This window comes from Stomoxys calcitrans, chromosome 2 (assembly GCF_963082655.1).
Source record: "Stomoxys calcitrans chromosome 2, idStoCalc2.1, whole genome shotgun sequence".
Taxonomy (NCBI): Eukaryota; Metazoa; Arthropoda; class Insecta; order Diptera; family Muscidae; genus Stomoxys; species Stomoxys calcitrans.
In genome coordinates this window covers 177,386,318-177,407,919 of record NC_081553.1, presented here as the reverse complement: position 1 = coordinate 177,407,919, position 21,602 = coordinate 177,386,318, and the positions used below count along the sequence as shown (strand labels likewise).

The following is a 21,602-nucleotide window of genomic DNA, read 5'->3' as shown; positions in this document are numbered from 1 at the left end:
TTAAAATCTAAGACAGTGAGTTGTAATAATGGGTCGATTATGGATTTGTATTAGGTTTGGTTACATTATGTTGAAAAGAAGCTGCGGATATTAATCCGCCCCATACCACTATGGACATACACTTAAGCCAGTAATCGGCTTGTTGTGCGCTCTAATAACTAAAAAGTAACCTCGATAAAGAAAATCTAAGTTAGGGATTCGGTGCTACTTAAAAAATCCTTTATTACCCGCCAATTTCTTTTTTTTTATGCTTTAAAAACTTTTCGCACTATTCTTCGGAAGTACTCGGCGATGTTTTTTTATACCAACCACCGTAGGATAGGGGGTATATTCATTTAGTCATTCGGTTTGCAACACATCGAAATATCAATTTCCGACCCTTCGAGGTATATATATTTCGGATCGTTGTAAAATTCTTAAACGATTTAACGATGTCCGTGTGTCTGTCCGTCCGTCTGTTTTAATCAATCTGCAGCCTTCAAAAATTGAGATATTGAGCTGAAATTTGGCGCAGAGACGTCTTATTGATGCAGGTTGGTTAAGTTCTTGAACGGGCCAAATCGGACCATATTTGTATATAGCTACTATATAGACCGATTTTCCGATAAAGGGTCTAATGTCCATAAAAGCTTTATTTTCCATCCGATTTCGCTGAAATTTGAAATTGAAATTTGAGTAGTTCTAGGCCTCCCGACATCTGACCCAAATATGGTTCATATCGGACTATATTTATATATGGCTGCCATATGTACCGATGTGCCGGTAAAGGGCTTGAAGCCCATAAAGCTTTATTAATTACCCGATTTCGTTGAATTTGAAACAGAGAATTATCTTAAGCCTCCTGATGTCTGACCTAAATATGGATCAAATCGGACTATATAACTGTCATATAGACCGATCTCCAGATAAAGAGTCTAAAGCCCATGAAAGCTTTTTAATCGATTTCGCTGATATTTGAAACATTGAATAGCTTTACGCCTCCTAACACTGGACTATATTTAGATATAGCTGCCATACAGACCAATCTCCCAATTAAGGGTCTGAGGCCCATAAAAGCTTTATATATTACCCGATTTCGCTGAAATTTGAAACAGAGGATTATCTTAAGCCTCCTGATATCTGACCTAAATATGGATTAAATCGGACTATATTCATGTATAGCTGCGATATAGCTTTAGTTATTAACCGATTTCGATGAAATTTGAAACATTGAGTAGTTTTACGCCTCCTAACATAGGACCCAAATGTGGGACAGATAGAACTATATTTAGATATAGCTGCAATATAAACCGATCATCGGATAAAGGGTCTGAAGCCCATAAAGCTCTATTTATTACCCCATTTCGCTGAAATTTGAAATAGTGGTTTGTCTTAGTTCTCCTGACATCCGTCTCAAATATGGTTCGGACTATAGGACTATGCCATACAGACTGATATCCCGATAAAGGGTCTGAAGCGAATAAAAGCTTTATTTTTTATCCGATTTCGCTGAATTTTGAAATAGTAAGTAGTTTCGCTATTCGACCCGTTTTTGTTGAAATACAAAATTCAACAGTGACTTATATTTATTAGCCCACCTAGTATCCGTGTCGAATTTGGGTGCATAATTTTCACTGGATTTTGACGAAAGGTATCTAAAGTTCGGCCCGGCCGAACTTAATGCCTTTATACTCGTTTTTTTTGCACACGCACAACGCAGGCTGCATTTGGTTGTCATCCATAATCGACCCAAAAGACTCCCGACATCCGACTCAAGTATGGTCTAGATCGGACTATATTAAGATATTGCAGCCGTATAGAACGATTGACCGATTTAGGGTCTTAAGCTCTTAACAGCCGCATTTGCTATTCGATTTCGCTGAAATTTGAATCAGTAAGTTGTTTGGAGCCTGCCATCATCCGACCTAAATATGGTTTAGACCGGACTACATTAAGATGTAGCTGCCATATAGGCCGATCTTCCTATTAAGGGTCTTAATTCCATAAAAGCTGATTTATTGCCCGATTTCGCTGATACTGTTATTTGTATAAGAGTTCTCGAGACCGGAATCAAATATGATCCGCACCGACCCACATCTTGTTTGTGTGTTTGTTTGTTTGTTTGTATGTTTGTGTGTTCCTTATAGACTCAAAAACGACTGAACTGATTTTCTTGAAATTTTCACAGATGCTGCACAATGACCCCATGGTGAAAATAGGATACTACATTTTTTTGATATCTGAAGGGGGGCCGGACCCTCCCCCTTACCCTAATTTTCAAAAACGCCAGATCTCGGAGATGGTGGTGCGATTTAAGCGAAATTTTGTGTGCTCTTATATAGCACCCTAAAAATAAAAATTTGGTATCCAAATTTCGGATGGGGTACCTAGGGGGGCTGCCCCACCCTAAAACCCACCAAACATATATTTAGAACAATCACGACAATATGGGACTCAAATGAAAAGTATTTAGGATGAGAAAACGTATCTGATATCCAATTGTCGGACAAAGTTCTAGGATGACCACCCCAACCCCCCAAAACACCCCTAAATCGGATATATTTACCGACCATGGCAATATGGGACTCAAATAAAAGGTATTTGCGAATAGAATACGAATCTTACATCCAAATGTGGGACCACGTTTCTGGGGGTCCACCCCTTTCCCAAAACACCCCACAAACTGGACTTAGAATTAGAATCTGAAATCCAAATATGGGACCAAGTGTTTGGGGGGCCGCTCTCACCAAAAACATCACCCAAAGGGGACAAATTTACGACCATAGCAATATGGGGCTCAAATGAAAGGTCTTTGGGAGTAAAGCACGAATTTGATATCAATATTCGGGAAAAGTGTCTATGGGGCCACCCCACCCCCACAACACCACCCAAATAGTAAGTATTTTCTGCCTATTGCAATATAAGGCTCAAATAAGAGGGTTTTTATAATATAAACCGAATCCTATATATATTTTCAAGGCCATCTCACTGAGTGGCTGCCCATCCCACAAAACACCCCCCAAACCGATCATGTTTGCCGACTATGGCAATATGAGTTATGTGGGAGTAGACCACGTATCTGATATCAACATTAGGAGCCAACTGTCTAGCGGACGTCCCACCACCATTAAAACCCCCAAATAGGACGTATTTGCTCACCAAGACAATTTGGGTCTTAAAGAAAAACACTCCTAAATCGGGCATATTTACCGACCATGTCAATGTGGAGCTTAAATGAAAGGTATTGGGGGTTAGAGCAAGAATTGATACCAATTTTCTGGAGGTCTACCCCTTTCCTAAAATACCCCACACACAGAAATTTTTTTGTGACCATCGCAATATGGGGCTCAAATAAAAGTATTTGGGAGTAGAATACGAATTTGATATCCAAATGTAGGACCATGTATTTAGGGCATCACCCCTTTCCCAAAACACCTCCAAAGGGGAAAAAATTTTCGACCATGCCAATATGTGGCTCAAATGAAAGGTATTTGAGATTAGAAAACGAATTTGATAACCTATTTTGGGGCCATGTGTTTGGGGGACGCCTCATCCTGTAAACTTCTTTTAAGCCAATGGCAATATGGGGTTTAAATAAATGGTATTTGTGAGAAGAGCACGATGCTGATATTTTATCAGTGCCAAGTATCTGGGGGACCAACTCTCCCCCGAAAACACCACTAAATCAGACATCATGAGAATATCGGGCTGAAATGAAGTATTTTAAGAATGGAGTACACCTTACATCCAAACTTCAATTCGTAGACCAATAAAGATCATATGGGATTCAGATAAAGGCACTTATATTGTTAAACTGTTAGTCAAATTAGCATGGTATTTCACTAAAAAATCTTTAATTCTCGAAAATAAACTTTTGTTCCATATAAAGAAAAAGAAAGCGCAGCGGAGCGTGCCCGGGTCAGCTAGTTTGGATATAAAAAGGATTTGTTTGTGAAGTTATAATAAACTGGGATGATTAATGGTGGGTTTTCAAAGTTCGACAGGGCCAAACTTAACAAGTATTTACTTTAAACTGTTTGAGCTATCTACATGCCTTTGAATCAATTTCCAAGAAAAAAAGATTTTGTCTAAATGGTGTTTTCCAAGTAAAATATTTATAAATAAATCACTAAGAAAAGTTGGCACATAAATTTCCCATAATCGTTTATTTTAATCCCTCTATTCAAATTCCCCAACATATTTGTTTTCTTTTTAGCTAAACGACCACCGGTAGAAGAGACCGCCTCATTCCTGCAAAGTCTTTTGGCATCGCATGGACCGAACTATTTGGAAAAGCTATTCGGCAGTAAGGCACGTGATGCACTCTCTCCTCTGGGTGGTGTGGAAAAAGTGGCAATTGCTTTAAGTGAATCGCAGACCATTGAAGATTTTGGAGCAGCTCTTCATTTAATGAGGTAAGACGTAGAACAACTTTAACCAAGACGAATACTGCAAACGCCCTTTCGAATGGCAAAGAAAAGAGAAAATGGCCAAATCTTTCATATGTATTGTGCTCGCACTAAATCAAATTAAAAACAAACAAGGCCCCTGAGAAAATGAGGCAACACAAAAACCCGGCATAAATCATAATGTGACACAAAAGGTCCAGTAGCTATTCTTTCCCTGTTTCTTGTTAGGTTGGACAAGAAACATGCTTGCATTAAGTATGGATTAATTTCTTTCTTCTTTTTCATTTTACTACAAACCGCTGGCAGTGGGGACATTTATACAGAAGTGCGAATATCTTCTTAAATATGGGGTCCCTTTTCTGGCAAGGATAACAAAATGATATTTCTTTTTCAAATCGTTGGGGATACCCCAATGCCCCAATCCTGTTACATACTAATTTAACATAATATTGTTATAGGACTAACGATTAGGAGGGATATTTGGAGAAGGAAATTCGAGAAAGTGAAAGATTTTGAGCGAATTTAGTACCCTTGGGGAAAGAATATTTTGTAATTTGAGAAATTTGCTGCTGCTTTTGCTTGGTTTTCGGATCCTTTTTAATTCCAAGTGCCAAATGTTGATTTTCCCATTTCAAGAGGATTTTCTGGCAATATTTGGTTTTGTGGCTTGGACCAATTAATGAGCGTTTCGGTAGTGTGGCTGCAATTAATTAAATATTCGTATGTGTTGGTTCCCACATTAAAGTTGGCAGCGTACACTGAAAGAATTGTGTGAATGTAAAAACCGCATCAATGTTGAATATTTACAAGTCTTCCCATATTCATGAGAAGGAATTCACAAAACCATGCTAAAGACCAAAGGAAAGCAAGTCATTCCTTCAACCACCAAATGGTAGTGATGGGATTAGACACAGATAAGAAATTGCAGTTATTGGCGAAAAATGTTCTGACGAACTTCATTCTCATCACAAAAGTCTGGCAGTTTGCTGCAATCGGAAAGACTCCTTAACGCGGACTCGACCAGAAGCAGAGGAGAAGACTTTGAGACGGGTACTGACTTTGAGACGGGTACTGTGTGATGGCTTAACGCCTAGACCACTTTGGGAGTTTTCGCCTGTTATATGGGGTGATGAACTGCACTTTAAATATTCTACTACTAAAGAATACTCAAACGGATCCAAAGAATGGCCTGCCCGTTCCACACATCCACACTGTAAACGACATCTTCTAAAGCACCGAGTTTAGATGTATCATCTTAAAGCATCGGATCAGTGTGGCTGTACCACTGATAATATCCTTGTGACTGTGACACTGTGGTATCCTAACCCCACATACCCCAAGCAGTGTGGATTAAACACTGTCTGATAGAAAATACTGTGCCACTATACCTGAAAGAGCCGATTGAAATTAAAAATCCCCTACAAAGTCAGGTACACAGACTTTAAAACAAGAGGTTTCATACTAAATGACCATGTTGGCCTTGAGTTTTACCGCAAAAAAATGTGAAGCCAAATTCCCCTTGGGGTGCCGAGGTACAGCAAACCGGGGTCCAAGTGTGTCACAAAATTCTTTCCCCTTTAGCTTTAGTTTTCTTGGCTTTGTGAAACGGTAGATTTATTACTCGTCCCCTAGGAAAAGAATAGTAGTTGCATTCTTTTAATGCTCTTTGCCTTAGAAACGGATAGTTTTCATTTATTTCAGTACTCCTTACCTTAAAAAGGGCAGTTTTAGAACTATTTGCATACTCTTCCCCTTGGGAAAGGGTAGTTTTAGTACTCTTTCCCTTAGGAAGGGGTAATTCTAGTTCCCTTTCCTATAAGACATAGAAATTTTAGTACTCTTTCCATTAGCAAAGGGTAGTGTAAGTGTTCTTTTAGTACTATTTCCCTTGACAAAAGGTAGTTTTAGTATTCAATCCTATAGAAAAGACCAAAGTTATAACTCGTCCATTGGAAAAAGCGATGTTTTAGTATTCTTTCCTCAGAAATACCCTCAACCTTGGATAAAGTTAGTCATAGCATCAATTCAGTACTCTTTCCCATAGAAATGATAATTTTGATCCTTTCTCCCTTGGGAATTCATTCATTTGCTTGGGAATGGGTAGGCTTAGGACCCTTTTTTAGCAAAGGGTAGGTTTGGTACTTTTTCCATTGGGAAATGGTTATTTGAAATACTTTTTCTCTTACAAAAGGGTAGTTTTAGTACTCTTTCCCTTGGAAAAGGGTAGTCTTACTAATCTTCGTTTTTGTACGCTTTCAATTGGGAAAGTACACATTCTCTTGGAAAAGGATAGATTAAGTAGACTCTCCCTTAGGAAAGGGTAGTTTTAGTGCTCTCTTTCTTAGGAAAGGGTAGTTTTAATACTCTTCCCCTTGGGAAAAAGTAGTTTTAGTATAATTTTGCCTGAGAAAGGGTAGTTTTAGTACTCTTTTACCCGGGAAAATTTAGTTTTAGTACTCCTTCCTTGGGAAAGGGTAGTTGTATTACTCTTTTTCTTGGAAAAGGGTAGTTTTAGTACTCTTTCTTTTGGGAAAGAGTAGTTTTAGTACTCCTTCCCTTGGGAATGGATAGTTTTAGTACTCTTTCCCTTGTAAAAGAGTAGTCTTACTACTCTTTCCCTTGGAAAAGGGTAGTCTTACTACTCTACGTTTTTGTACGCTTTCACATGGGAAAGTACACTTTCTCTTGGAAAAGGGTAGATTAAGTAGTCTCTCCCTTGGGAGAGGGTAGTTTTAGTGGTGTTTTACGAGGGAAAGGGTAGTTTTAGTACTCTTCCCCTTGGGAAAAGGAGTTTTAGTACACTTTTGCCTGGGAATGGGTAGTTTTAGTACTCTTTCGCCCGGGAAAATTTAGTTGTAGTACTCCTTCCTTGGGAAAGGGTTGTTTTAGTACTCTTTTTCTTGGGAAAGGTAGTTTTAGTACTCATTGCCTAAAGAAAGTGTCATTTTTGTACTCTTTACCTTGGGAAAGGGTAATTTTAGTACTCTTTTTGTTGGGAAAGTCTAGTTTTAGTACTCTTTCCCTTGGGAATGGATAGCTTTAGTACTCTTTCCCTTGGAAAAGGGTAGTCTTACTTCTTTTTCCTTTGGAAAATTGTAGTCTTACTACTCTTTCCCTTCGAAAAGGGTAGTCTCACCACTCTACGTTTTTGTACGCTTTCACTTGGAAAAGTACACTTTCTCTTGGAAAAGGGAAAATTAAGTAGTCTCTCCCCTGAGAAAGGGTAGTTCTAGTGGTTTTTTACGTGGGAAAGGGTAGTTTTAGTAGTCTTTTTCTTAGGAAAGGGTAGTTTTAGTACTCTTCCCCTTGGGAAAAAGTAGTTTTAGACCTCTTCCCCTTGGGAAAAAGTAGTTTTAATACACTTATGCCTAGGAAAGGGTAGTTTTAGTACTCTTTCGCCCGGAAAAATTTAGTTTTAGTACTCCTTCCTTGGGAAAGGGTAGTTTTATTACTCTTTACCTTAGAAAAGGGTAGTTTTAGTTCTCTTCTTTTTGGAAAGGGTAGTTTTAGTACTCTTCCTATTGGGAAAGGGTAGTTTTAGTACTCTTTCCCTTGATGATGAATAGTTTTAGTACTCTTTCCCTTGGAAAAGGGTAGTCTTACTTCTTTTCCCTTGGAAAATTGTAGCCTTACTACTCTTTCCCTTGGAAAATTGTAGTCTTACTACTCTTTCCCTTGGAAAAGGGTAGTCTTACTACTCTACGTTTTTGTACGCTTTCACTTGGGAAAGTACACATTCTCTTGAAAAAGGGTAGATTAGGTAGTCTCTCCTTTGGGAAAGGGTAGTTTTAATGCTCCTTTTCTTAGGAAAGGGTAGTTTTAGTATTCTTCCTCTTGGGAAAAAGTAGTTTTAGTACACTTTTGCCAGGGAAAGCGTAGTTTTAGTACTCTTTCGCCCGGGAAAATTTAGTTTTAGTACTGCTTCCTTGGGAAAGGGTAGTTTTAGTACTCTTTTTCTTGGGAAAGGTAGTTTTAGTACTCATTGCCTAAAGAAAGGGTAATTTTAGTACTCTTTACCTTGGAAAAGGGTAGTTTTAGTACTCTTTCTTTTGGGAAAGGGTAGTTTTAGTACTCCTTCCCTTGGGAATGGATAGTTTTAGTACTCTATCCATTGGGAAAGTGTAGTTTTAGTACTCTATCTATTGGGAAAGGGTAGTTTTAGTACTCTTTCCATTGGGAAGGGGTAGTTATAGTACTATTTCCCTTGCGAAGTAGTTGCTATAGTACTCTTTCCCTTCGGAAGGGTTTCTTATAGTACTCTTTCCATTGGGAAAGGATATTTTTAGTACTCTTTTTCTTGGGAGGGTAGTTTTAGTATTCTCTCCCCTGGGGAGGGGTAGTTATAGTACTCTTTCCATTGGGAAGGGGTAGTTATAGTACTATTTCCCTTGGGAAGTGGTGATTATAGTACTCTTTCTTTTGGGAAGGGGTTCTTGTAGTACTCTTTCCATTGGGTAAGGAAAGTTTTAGTACTCTTTTGCTTAGGAGGGTAGTTTTAGTATTCTCTCTCTCTCTCTGGGAAGGTGTTGTTATAGTACTCTTTCCCTTGGGAAGATGTTGTTATAGTACTCTTTTCCTTGGGAAGGTGTAGTTTTAGTTGCTTTTCATATGGAAAAGGGTATTTTTGTACTTTTTCATTTGGGAAAGGGTAGTTTTAGAATTTTTTTTTCTTTTTTTTTGTAAAAAGAAGGTTATGTAAACTTTTCCTTGGAAAAGAGTAGGTTCTGCACTCTTCTCCTTGGAAAATAATAGTTTTAGTATCCCCTTCCTTGGGAAAGGTTACTTTTAGTCTCTTACTCCTGGGATATGGTAATTTTAGTACTCTTTCCCTTGAGAAAGGTACTCTAAGTAACTTTTACCTTGAGAAAAATAGTTTTAATACTCTTTCCTTTGAGAAGTGTTACTTCTAGTACTATTTTCCGTGGGGAAGTGTTGTGTTAGTACTGTATTTCTTGAGAAAGCCTAGTTTTGGTACTGTTTTCTTTGAAAAAGAGTAGTTTTAGTACACTTTTTCTTGAGAAAGTATAGTTCTAACACTCTTTGTCTTAGGAGGGGACAGGAAGGGGCAGGTTTGGTACTCTTTGGAAGGGGCAGGTTTGGTATTCTTTGCCTTTGGACTGGGTATTTTTATGACTCCTTCATTTGGTAAATCGTAGGAGTGGTACTCTTTCCCTTAGGGAATGGAGAATGGTAAGTTTTTTTTTTGGAATGGTAAGTTTTAGTGCGCTTTCTCTAAAGAAAGGTTAGTTTTAGAACTATTTTTTCCTGAGAAAGTTTGGTTTGGGTACTAAATTGCTTGAAGAATGTTAATTTTTGTAATTCTTCTTTTAGGAAAGTTTATTTTGAGTACTTTTTTCTTGGGGAAAGGTTAGTTTTGATACTCTTTTTCTTGAGAGAGGGAAGTTTTTATACTATTTTCCTTATGAAAGGTTGCTTTTCGTACTCTTTCTCTTGGAAAGGGAAGTTTTAGTACAATTTTTCTTGAAAATGGTTACCCTTTTCTCCTAACCTTCGAGCCACGGTGCCCTCCAAGGGAAAAGGTTGTTTTAATGCTCTTCCCCTTGAGAAAGGAAATAGCCTTTATTCCCATTAAGCACACATAATTCCCAAAAGCCCGATAACACGGTGCACTCAACAAAATTTGTTATTCAAAACAGCAAAAATGTTTGTTAAAACAGCAGTTTTTGTCTGCTGAAAATGGGAAAGCAGACATAACTGATGTTTCAGCAAACATAGGCCTGCTGTGTTAGCAAACATTTCGGTCAGCTAAATCAGTAAAAAAATCTGTCGTTCTTAGTACAGAAGTCTGCTGAAAAAATTGTTTGCTATTTTTTATGTTTGCCCGGAATACGCATTTTGTAGTCAAGGTTGGCATAAATATCTTCTCGGATAGGCGGGCAGCCTTTCCTGGACAACGTATTTCTGAATTCAAAAAGCGCCTTCAACGGAATGGCCGTACAAGACACAGAGATATCCCTGGGATTTGTAAACAAGACGATTTCGCAAGACTAGGACATACAATCTAGTTCATAATGGCAAATCCCTAGAGGGGACACCACGGAGTGATGTATATAAGATTCGGCACTTTTAAACTTAATGGGCTTTTACATGTTTTCTATTTCTTTACCCCATAGGATGTAGAGTATACTAATTTTGTCATTCCGTTTGTAGCATATCGAAACAAAGATTTCAGTGTATATACTCTAAAAATTTGGTACAGTTCGTATTTTCTTAGCACGCAGCTTCAATTCATGAAGAGGCAATGTTTTACAATATTTGGATATATGTAGAACGCCCATTGGGCTTTATGGCTGTTTCTAGTTTTAAAATAACAAAAATTTAAGAAAATTCAATTGAAAAGTAGTGCACTCTCTTAAGACTTCCTACGGGTTGCGGCACCCCATTTTTTGTGTCACCGTTGTCATTGGGTGTTATGTCCGCATACAGGTAGCTCACTTTGCTGCCATGCAGACCGATCTCGAGATTTAGGGTCTCTAGTGTATAGGCGACCCACATTTTTCCGATTGTGACGTCTTTAGTTCCTCGATTTTGCAGATATTTGGAAAAGTGAGTAAAATTAACTACTGTAATTATGTTTGGAGCTTATTTAGATATAACTGCCACATAGGCGGATCTTTTGATATATTTTGGTTGTACCCGTATAAAGACTGATCCTCCGAAATAAGCTTCCTGTTTCGGGAAAACTTTGACGAAATTTGAATAAATTATAAATCCATGGTGATGGTTATACAGAGAGTTTAATTCTATTTTCTTTAAAAAATCCCCAATTTTTCTAGTTTTATCTTTCTTTGAGTGTATGAGTATATTTCATAGAGTAAACTCACATTTGCATATTGATAATCAGATTTATGCTAATTAAGCCTCTTACAATTTCCATTAAAATACTCAGAATATTGTCATTAATTTTATAATGACTGTGAGTATCTTCTTCATTGACTAATGATAGTAAGTCATTATTTTAAAGTTTAGAGCAAGTGGAAAAACTTCAAGCTGTCATGGTGTTTAATGTCAATATATTGGGTTGCCCAAAAAGTAATTGCGGATTTTTTAAAAGAAAGTAAATGCATTTTTAATAAGACTTAGAATGAACTTTAATTAAATATACTTTTTTTACACTTTTTTTCTAAAGCAAGCTAAAAGTAACAGCTGATAACTGACAGAAGAAAGAATGCAATTACAGAGTCACAAGCTGTGAAAAAAATTGTCAACGCCGACTATATGAAAAATCCGCAATTACTTTTTGGGCAACCCAATAGATGGTATAACTAATTTCTGGGAAAATGAATATTTACGAAAAATAGGAAGATTAATGTAAAACCCAATGCACAGTTCAAAAAAGACACATTTTCAAACGAAGTAATGTCTCTTATAGGAAGAGTATTTAAGAGTTAAATTTTGTATTACATTACGGAGGCCACCGTACCTCAGAGACTAGAATGTCCGCCTTTGACGCTGAACGCCTGGGCCCAGAAAAAATTTTCCGCGGAGGTTAACTTTCAATTAGTTGATTATTTTACCAAAGGCTAAAATGTTTCCTTGTGGTCAATGCGGTATTTCTGGCTACAATTCTTTGCAACCAGCCTTACCATGTAGCGCTCCACCTGTCCATTCTTATTTCTCTTTATCGCATTAATCCATTCGCAGTTATCGGTTTGAGTCTTGGTAGAATTTATTGCATTGTCCATGCGTTATTTTAATGATGTGATAACATCTCAGCTTCCATTGCTTTTCTCCTCTCATTGCTTAATTTACTTAATAATGCTTCTTTGCATGACTTTGGATTACTATCCTCCATCACATTATTCAATAAATTATTAACCTTTCGGAGACGACTACGTTCAGCATTTCTTATAAACTTTAGTATACCTCGTCCTGTTCTAAATTCTATACTCGGAACCAGTTTGCGTTAATAGAGAATATAGGTGTCGTTCGAATCAAAAGCTGTATGACGAGGATAGCATAGTTAAACGCATAAAAATACAATGGTTGTGCTGGCCAGGTCATGTCAGAAGAACCCCCAGAAAATAAATCATTTGAAGACGACTACGGTGGTACACGCAAGACCAAGATCCCAACAAAAAGATCAAGTGGTAGAAGACTGCTCGAAAAATGGTGTCCGATCGAGGAGCTTGAAACGCTATTCAACGTTCGGCTAATGAGAAAAATGTTCTATCATAGCCTGTTTAAGTAAGTAAGTTTCCGTGGCCTCCTGCTCATCCGAAGATGTGGATTCAATATTCCTCATGAAAAAAATTGGTCTGAACTTGAATAATTATCATTGATTTCTCGATGGATTTCAATCACTTCTTTCTTGACTTTCCATTAGCACCTAAATATACAACTTTTGGATATTTCTTTCAAAGTTTTTTTTAATAAGGTATCTTCATCAAAAACTATATGCCTCCGTTCTGCATCGTTCTTAGGCTGATGATCGTATAGACTTTAGTAGTGAATATCCAACCATGACCATTCGTATGTCTTTCCCAAAAATTTACTATTTGTCTTTTTGTTCAGCACAATTACTTTATAACCAAACGCTCTCAAATGGCTGACCTTTGGTTTTCGGCCTGATCATACTTCCATAGCGGAGGCCACCGTAGCGCAGAGGTTAGCATGTCCGCCTATGACGCTGAACGCCTGGGTCTGAATCCTGGCGAGACCATCAGAAAACATTTTTAGCGGTGGTTTTCCCCTCCTAATGCTGCCAACATTTGTGAGGTACTATGCCATGTAAAACTTCTCTCCAAAGAGGTGTCGCAGTGCGGCACGCCGTTCAGACTCGGCTATAAAAAGGATGCCCCTAATCATTGAGCTTAAACTTGAATCGGAGTGCACTCATTGATATGTGAAAAATTTGCGCCTGTTCCTTAGTGGAATGTTCATGGGCAAAATTTGCATAGCAGTCTTATTGTCCAAACATTTTGAGGGGCATCTATTTCTAGAGTACCTTCCGACTTGTTTTTCATGGAATTTGTTAATATGCGATGAAATTTATCATCAATAAATAAAAGGAAATACTTCGATCCACCCAATGACCCAACTTCAAATGACCACAAAAGCCTGAACGAATCAATTCCAGCAATTTATTTGATTTCTCTCGAAGCGAAATGAAGCTGCTTGAATTTTTCCAACCATGCACGAACCGTGTTTGCTATTACGTTGAGATTCCATTTGAATATTACTTACCATATTCTCAAAGTATTACAGCGGTATTCATCAATAAAGATTTGAAATAGGTTTATTTGATAGATTTCCTATATCGAATTGTCAAATAACCCTATTTTAAGGCTTCATTAAGTTAAGTGAATACGGCCGTTACTTTTTCAATATCTGATGATTGAGATGGCCAAACCTTTTGTGCCTTTCGAAGTTCTTGATGATAAAAACTTTCTCACTTGCTCATTAAAAGTAAAAAAATTGGTATTCCCAGTGCCTCTCAATAGTAACAGACCTTCATATGTAATTATCACACCATTCTTAAAGATTTTCGCAGTACATACGTTTTTCATAATTCTGAAATTTTCATTCAACTCGGGACAGAAAATCGCATTCTTATTTTCGAACCATTTGTTCGTATTTCTAAAGAACCTTTATCTTCAGCTCCGGACTCTTAAACGTTACAGAAAGGCAACATACGGCTTATAGCTCCACTGTCAATGCATCACTGCATCAAGTCAGTTTCCATTTGCGTTCCAGCTGTTATCGGTTTGAGTCTTGGTAGAATTTATTGCATTGTCCATGTTGTGATAACATCTCAGCTTCCATCGCTTTTCTCCTCTCATTGCTTAATTTACATGATAATGCTCCTTTACATGACTTTGGATTACTATCCTCCACCACATTATTCAATAAATTATTAACCTTTCGGAGACGACTACGTTCATCATTTCTTATAATTTTTGACACACCTCGTCCTTTATCTTCAGCTTTGGTGGACCTATCGTTCAGAAAGTCATCCGGACTCTTAAACGTTACAGAAAGACCACATACGGCTTATAGCTTCACTGCCAATGCATCACATCATCGAGTCAGTTTCCATTTGCGTTCCAGCTGTTACAGCATTCACTGTAAACGATTTGTGATCTAAATCTTTCAGCTTACACTATTTGGCACAATGACCCCATTTTCCATAAATGGAGCAATCTTCCTTTCCTTTCTTTTGATCATGTTTCTTACCATTATTATTCTTTCCCTTAATTCCAACAGCTCTAAATGCCTGTTAATTCGCTGATAAACTTGCACTTGTACCTTGTTCAGGGCCATTCTTCCAACAATATTTGCTTCAACACCATAAGCTTAGAAAGATTATGTCTTGTTTCCATGGCAATGACAAAATTTTCATAATCCTTCTCCAAACTTGTCAATAGAACTATCACCAATAGTTCTTCTTGAATCTGTATCCCAGCCTCAGCCAATAGATCTGTGATATTATACGAATTTTGTCACTCCATTTGTAGCACCTCGAAATATGCGTCTAAGACCCCATAATGTGTATATATTCTTGATCGTCATGACTTTTTAAGTCGATCTAGCCATGTCAGTCCGTCTGTCCGCCCGTCCGTCCGCCCGTCCGTCCGTCTGTCGAAAGCACGCTAACTTTCGAAGGTGTAAAGCTAGACGGGTGAAATTTTTGCCAAACACTTCTTATTAGTGTAGGTCGGTTGGGATTGTAAATAGGCCAAAGCGGTTCATGTTTTGATAAAGCTGCTATATAAACCTATCTTGGGTCTTGATTTCTTGAGCATCTAGAGGGTGCAATTCTTATACGATTTGGCTGAGATTGTGCACATGGTGTTCTGTTTGTGCACTTTCAACAACTGTGCTAAGTGTGGATAAATCGGTCCACAACCTGATATAGCTGCCATATAAACCGATCTTTGGTCTTGACTTTTCGAGCCACTAGGGGGCGCTATTCTCATCCGATTTGGCTGAAAGTGTTTTGTTATCACTTCCAACAACTGTGCTAAGTATGGTTTAAATCGGTCCATAACCTGATATAGCTGCCATATAAACCGATCTTTGGTCTTGACTTTTCGAGCCACTAGGGCGCGCAATTCACATCCGATTTTGCTGAAATTTAGCATGAAGTGTTTTGTTATGCCTTTCAATAACTGCGTTAAAGTTGGTTCAAATCGATATATAACCTGATATAGCTGACATATAAACCGATCTGCGATTTTGACTTCTAAGCCTTTAGAGGGCGCAATTCTTATCCGATTTTGCTGAAATTTTGTACAACGGCTTCTGCCATGAACTTCAACAAACGTGTCCAATATGGTATTAATAGATCTATAGCCTGATACAGCTCCCATATAAACCGATCTCCCGAATATGCTTCTTGAGCCCCTACAAAGCGCAATTGTTAATGGACTAAAATATTACCCAATGACTTCTATTATGGTCTTAAACATTCAATTTACTTACGGTGCGAATCGGACTATAAATTGTTTCAAATATTCAGTCATATTCTTGCTATATTTCATGTTTTCAAGTTTAACAGCTTATTATACCCACCACCGAATGATGGGGGTATATTCATTTTGTTATTCCGTTTGCAACACATCGAAATATCCATTTTCGACTCTACAAGGTATATATATTCTTGATCAGCGTAAAAATCTAAGACGATCTAGCCATGTCCGTCCGTCCGTCTGTCTGACGAAATCAAGCTACAGTCTTTAAAAACAGAGATATTGAGCTGAAACTTTGCACAGTTTTTTTTTGTTCATAAGCAGTTTAAATTCGAAGCTAGGCTATATCGGACTATATCTTGATATAGTCCTCATATAGACCGATCCGCCGATTTAGGGTCTTAGGCCCGTAAAAGTCACACTTCTTATTCGATTTTGCTGAAATTTAGGACAGTGAGTTGTTTTAGGCCACTCGACATATTTCTTCAATTTGACCCAGATTAAGATATAGCTGCCATATAGACCGATCCACCGATGAAGGGTCTTAGGCACATAAAAGCCACATTTATTATCAGATTTTGCTGGAATTTGAGACAGTGATTTGTGTTAGGTCATTCAACATCTTTCTTCAATTTTACATAGATCGGTTCAGATTTGAATGTAGCTGTCATATTGACCGATCTCTCGATTTAAGGTTTTGGGCCCATAAAAGACGCATTTATTGTCCGTTGTCGCCGAAATTTGGGACAGTGAGTTGTGTTTAGCCCTTCGACATCGTTTTTTAATTTGGCCCAGATCGGTCAAGATTTGGATATAGCTGTCATATAGAACGAACCGCCGATTTAAGGTTTTGCGCCCATAAAAGCCACACTTATTATTCGATTTTGCTGAAATTTGGGACAGTGAGTTGTGTTAGGCCACTCGACATGTTTCTTCAATTTGGCCCCGATCGGTTCAGATTTGGATATAGCTGTCATATAGAACAATCTTATTATTATTATTCGATTTTGCTGAAATTTGAAGCAGATCGGTTTAGATTTAGATATAGCTGCCATATAGACCGATCCACCGATTAAAGGTCTTAGGCACATTAAACCCACATTTATTATCAGATTTTGCTGAAATTTGGGACAGTAAGTTGTGCTAGGACTTTCGACATCCCTCTTCATTTTAGCCCAGATCGATCCAAATGCGAATATAGCTGCCATATAGATCGATCTCTCGATTTAAGGTTTAGGGCCCATAAAAGGCGCATTTATTGTCCGATGTCGCCGAAATTCGGGGCAATGAGTTCTGTTGTGCCCCCCGACATTCTTCTTTAATTTGGCTCAGATTGGTCCAGATTTGGATATAGCTGCCATATAGACCGATCTCTCTATTTTTGAACCCATAAAAGGGGCATTTATTGTCCGATTTCGCCGAAATTTGGGACATTGAGCTAAGTTAAGGCCATCGACATATTTTTGCAATATGACACAGATCGGTTCAGATTTGGATATCGCTGCCATATAGACCGATCTCTCGATTTAAGGTTTTGGGCCCTTAAAAGGCGCATTTATTGTCCGATGTTGCTGAAATTTGGGACAGTAAGTTGTGCTAAAACTTTCGACATTCTTCTTCATTTTAGCCCAGATCGATCCAGATGCGAATATAGCTGCCATATAGACCGATCTATTGATTTAAGGTTTTGGGCCCATAAAAGGCGCATTTATTGTCCGATGTCGCCGAAATTTGGGACAGTGGGTTGTGTTGTGCCCCTCGACATTCTTCTTCAATTTCAGATCGGTACAGATTTGGATATAGCTGCCGATCTCGCGATTAAAGGTTTTGAGCCCATAAAAGGCGCATTTATTGTCCGATGTCGCCGAACTTTGAGACAGTGAGTTGTGTTAGGCCCTTCGACATTCTTCTTCAATTTGGCTCGGATCGGTCCAGATTTGGATATAGCTGCCATGTAGACTGATATCTTGATTTAGAGTCTTGGCCCCATAGAAGTCGCATTTATAATCCTATTTCGCTGAAATTTAAAACAGTGACTTATGTTAGGCTTTTCGAAATCAGTGTCGTATATGGTTCAGATCGGTTTATTTTTAGATATAGCTACTAAAAAGATCAATATTTTGTTATACATAATTGAACAATGACTTGTACTTTTTAGTATTTGTTTCAAATCGGAACATATTTCGATATAGCTACTATGGGTCATAAGGTATACATCTTTCAGCGGATTTTGACGAAAGGTGGTTAACATATATACCCGAGGTAGTGGGTATCCAACATAACGCCTTTTTACTTGTTATACAATGATGTTTTGTGGACCACTTGGCTTATGGATACCTTTAAGTTTCTCTGAAGCATCATAGGACGTAGCTCAATTCTTTATGTAGTTCAACGGGGAAAGAACAACTTCCCCTTTCTGGAACAATGGAGTCGATGTCATGATAATTTCGTTTTTCTTTTACTCGGATGTTAATCACACAATCTAAACTCAAGTTGTTTCATGCCTTACTAGTACAGGGAAGTGAATCTTTGACTTCACTTATGCCATAACACTTTACTCGAAATAAATTTCACTTATCCGAACTGCGTTAAGCCAAATATTACGGATAAGTGAAACGATAAGACGCAGATATAGTGTTTCACTTATCCGGGGACGCCTATAGTGTTAAATTTACAGAAATTGTTAACATAGTAATACTGAAATTTCAAAATTCTTCTCTTACAGATCCGACTTGGAACATTTACGATCTGTGTTTATGGCTGTGGAAAATGGTGACTTGGGTATGTTGAAATCGTTGGGCATCAAGGACTCTGAATTGGGCGATGTGAAGTTCTTTTTGGAAAAACTGGTCAACACTGGTTTCTTAGATTGAGTAGCACCAGATCCGGCTTCTGGATTTTATTATGCACATGCCCAACCCATCAATCCCAGTTTCTATTCATATTTGGGAACGCCTTACGATAGCTACTATTAAAAACATGGTGGACTAGCGTAGGTGTAACTAAATGCGAAAAGAAAATACCGTAACATGACTCCGTTCAAACACATACATACATAAACAAATTCCTAGAAAAAAGCATACCAAAAAAAATCAACAAAAAAAATAATAAATCGGTTACTTTAATGATTTTGGTTACAAGAATTTTCTTATTCAAAGTCTAGATATATGCTTTTATTTAAGTTTATTTTTTTGCTTCTTTTTTTATTTATTTATTGTTTATTTTTTTATTATATGAAAATAAAAAAAAACCTTCTGCCGCTATCTGATGCTTCTATTGGAAGATTTTTTCCTAATTTTTCATTTCTTCTCTAACATATCTACGGATTCATTACATTTCCACTAGTTTCACACAATTCTCTTTATCAGTCTCAAGCAACATCTTTACAAGAACCAACATTCAAATGTGTAAATTTGAATAAAATGCGGAAGCAGGATCGGCAAGAACAATGAAAAACGAAAAAAAAATTATAATTATTAACAAAAAAAAAAAAAAAAAAACAAGGAAAATTATTAAACAGCAAACAAGTTTTATGAATATTTTAGAATTTTATGACCCTATTAGAAGAACAAGGAACAATTTATAATTTGTATGACTTTAATGTTTCAAAATGCTTTTATTGCAATACACAAACATAATGGTTTTCTTTAAATGTGTGGTTTTCCCTAGATACTCGAACAATATAAAAACTGTATAAGTGTATCTCACAATAAATAGAAAAACAAAACTGGATAAATTAATGCTATCAGTAACAAACCTTCCATATTTACTATATAAATGAAAATGTGTTTTTTTTTTTGTTTATTTTAAAAAAAAACGAATACAAGAAAAAATAAAAAACAAATAAAACCTTAGTATTAGCACATAGAAAGCCCTGCAGCTAAATGGAAAAATCCCTTTGATATAGTAATATTAAAAAATAATTATATATATAAATATAACAAAGAATAAACCAAAATATATGAAAATATTTTTCTTTTAAAAAAAACTTACACACACACTCCCCATGAGAAGATTTAAAATGAAATGAAATAAAAAATTAAACTAAACAAGAAAACAAAACTTACAAACCGAGAGAGGAATAGCAATGCCGTATCTATGATAATTGTTTTCGTTTATAAAAAAAAAAACTAAATGTTCAACTGACAAAAACATATCAAACAGCCTATTATGAAATATGAAATAAATTACAACAATGCTCGAAATCGTTAAAAAAAAAACCAAAGAAACAAATATAAGTTTAAAATGAGATAAGAAAAAAATCAGTAAACATTATAACAAATATTATAAAACCATCTTACAAGTTACAAAAAGTTTAATTATATAAATGTTATATAGAAACAGCGAAAATAACAAAAAAAATACAAATGAATGAAATCGATTGAAATTGGTTGCACACATGACAGGGACATTTATCTTTTGTATTATCTATAATAATAGAAAAATATTATCTTTGTCAACTTTCAATATCAATTCTCTCTAACATTTTAATTGAAATTTATTAAATAGAGTACACCGGGTGGTATGAACAATATTAATTATTTGAATATTTTCAATTATCTCAGAGAAACGAATTGATATGAAAAACTATCTGACACTGTCAGCCATTGCTATAAATTGCCTTTGAAACAAAGTTTATAGATTTCTTGTGTGCTAACTGCTTTGGACGAAAAAAGGGCTTCTAGGTTTCTTATATTTTCTATAAAGCGCCTGAAAAATTTTAAAAAGGTTTCTCCATGGCATTTCAATTAACCAATATCCTCAACTGGTTATGAAATTCAAAATTCAATAGAAATGGCCTTGTCTAAGTGTAACCTAATTCCTTTCGAACATTGTCATTTACTATTATCACTTACATCCATACACGTTATAAGGGAAAAAATCTTTACAATTTCAAATAAATCGGATAAGCATATACAATATATACCCAAAATAAATGTTGGACAAAATCCAAAATATGAAATTATTATGAAACACTCACCATATTCATTTTTTTCCTTTTCCTATATGCATAAGTCTGGCAAATGTTTGTTAAAAAGATTTACATATAAAGAAAACAAATCTTATAAGAAAAATAAAACTTATTGGTTTACCATGAATGTTAAGTATTAAATTTTTTTAGTAACGTATCGCATAAACATATCATAACATAAAACCGAAAATTTTATAAAAAAAACAACAAATTTCAATTGTTAACTTTTGGTTATTTTTTCATAAAGCTTTTAATTAAAGAATATTCTGTAAAAAAAAAAACTCTAAAAAATACTCCGCAATAAGGTAGTATTGGTTAAATGAAAAAAGTAGGCGAAATAAAATGATGGCTTTTGAGTATTTGTGAGAGGAAAGGAACTTAAAAATGCAAAGTGAACCAAAGCAACGCAAAAAAAATTTAGATCTACCACCGAAAGTTTTCATTCAAAACTATGTTTGTAAATTCTCATTTGAACTTTTTGAATGTTTGTTGTAATAATTTTTTTATAAATATACATTTTTGAATTGCATTGTTTATGCCATCATTATAGCTGACCCAGAATAGAGCCTTTGACTAACATCTTTAAAAGCTCGTTTAAATAATGCAATTCCTAATGTTAAAAAAAACTGAAGAAAATTAATTAAACATTAAATCTAAAATTCCAAAGCTGAGCTTTAAGCTTTCTTATGTCCAGTTGAAAATGGTTAGAATTTTTTAACCCCAATGAAAAATGTTGAAAATGATGATTGAACATGATTGAAAATTTGTTAACCCCAATGGGATTATTTTGAGATCTTTTAGGGGTTTCCT

At 36.4% G+C, this 21,602-nt stretch overlaps 1 protein-coding gene across 1 annotated transcript in view; it reads left to right on the top strand.

The window, feature by feature from the left end:
- LOC106085477 (IDLSRF-like peptide) overlaps positions 1-18,945 on the top strand; it is a 308,975-nt gene extending 290,030 nt beyond the window's left edge. The window contains exons 4-5 of the mRNA XM_013249743.2: positions 4,196-4,394; positions 18,546-18,945. Coding sequence (XP_013105197.1) covers positions 4,196-4,394; positions 18,546-18,693 — 347 coding nt within the window. The 3' untranslated portion in view covers positions 18,694-18,945. The remainder of the gene's footprint in view (positions 1-4,195; positions 4,395-18,545) is intronic.
- Positions 18,946-21,602: the final 2,657 nt, after the last annotated feature.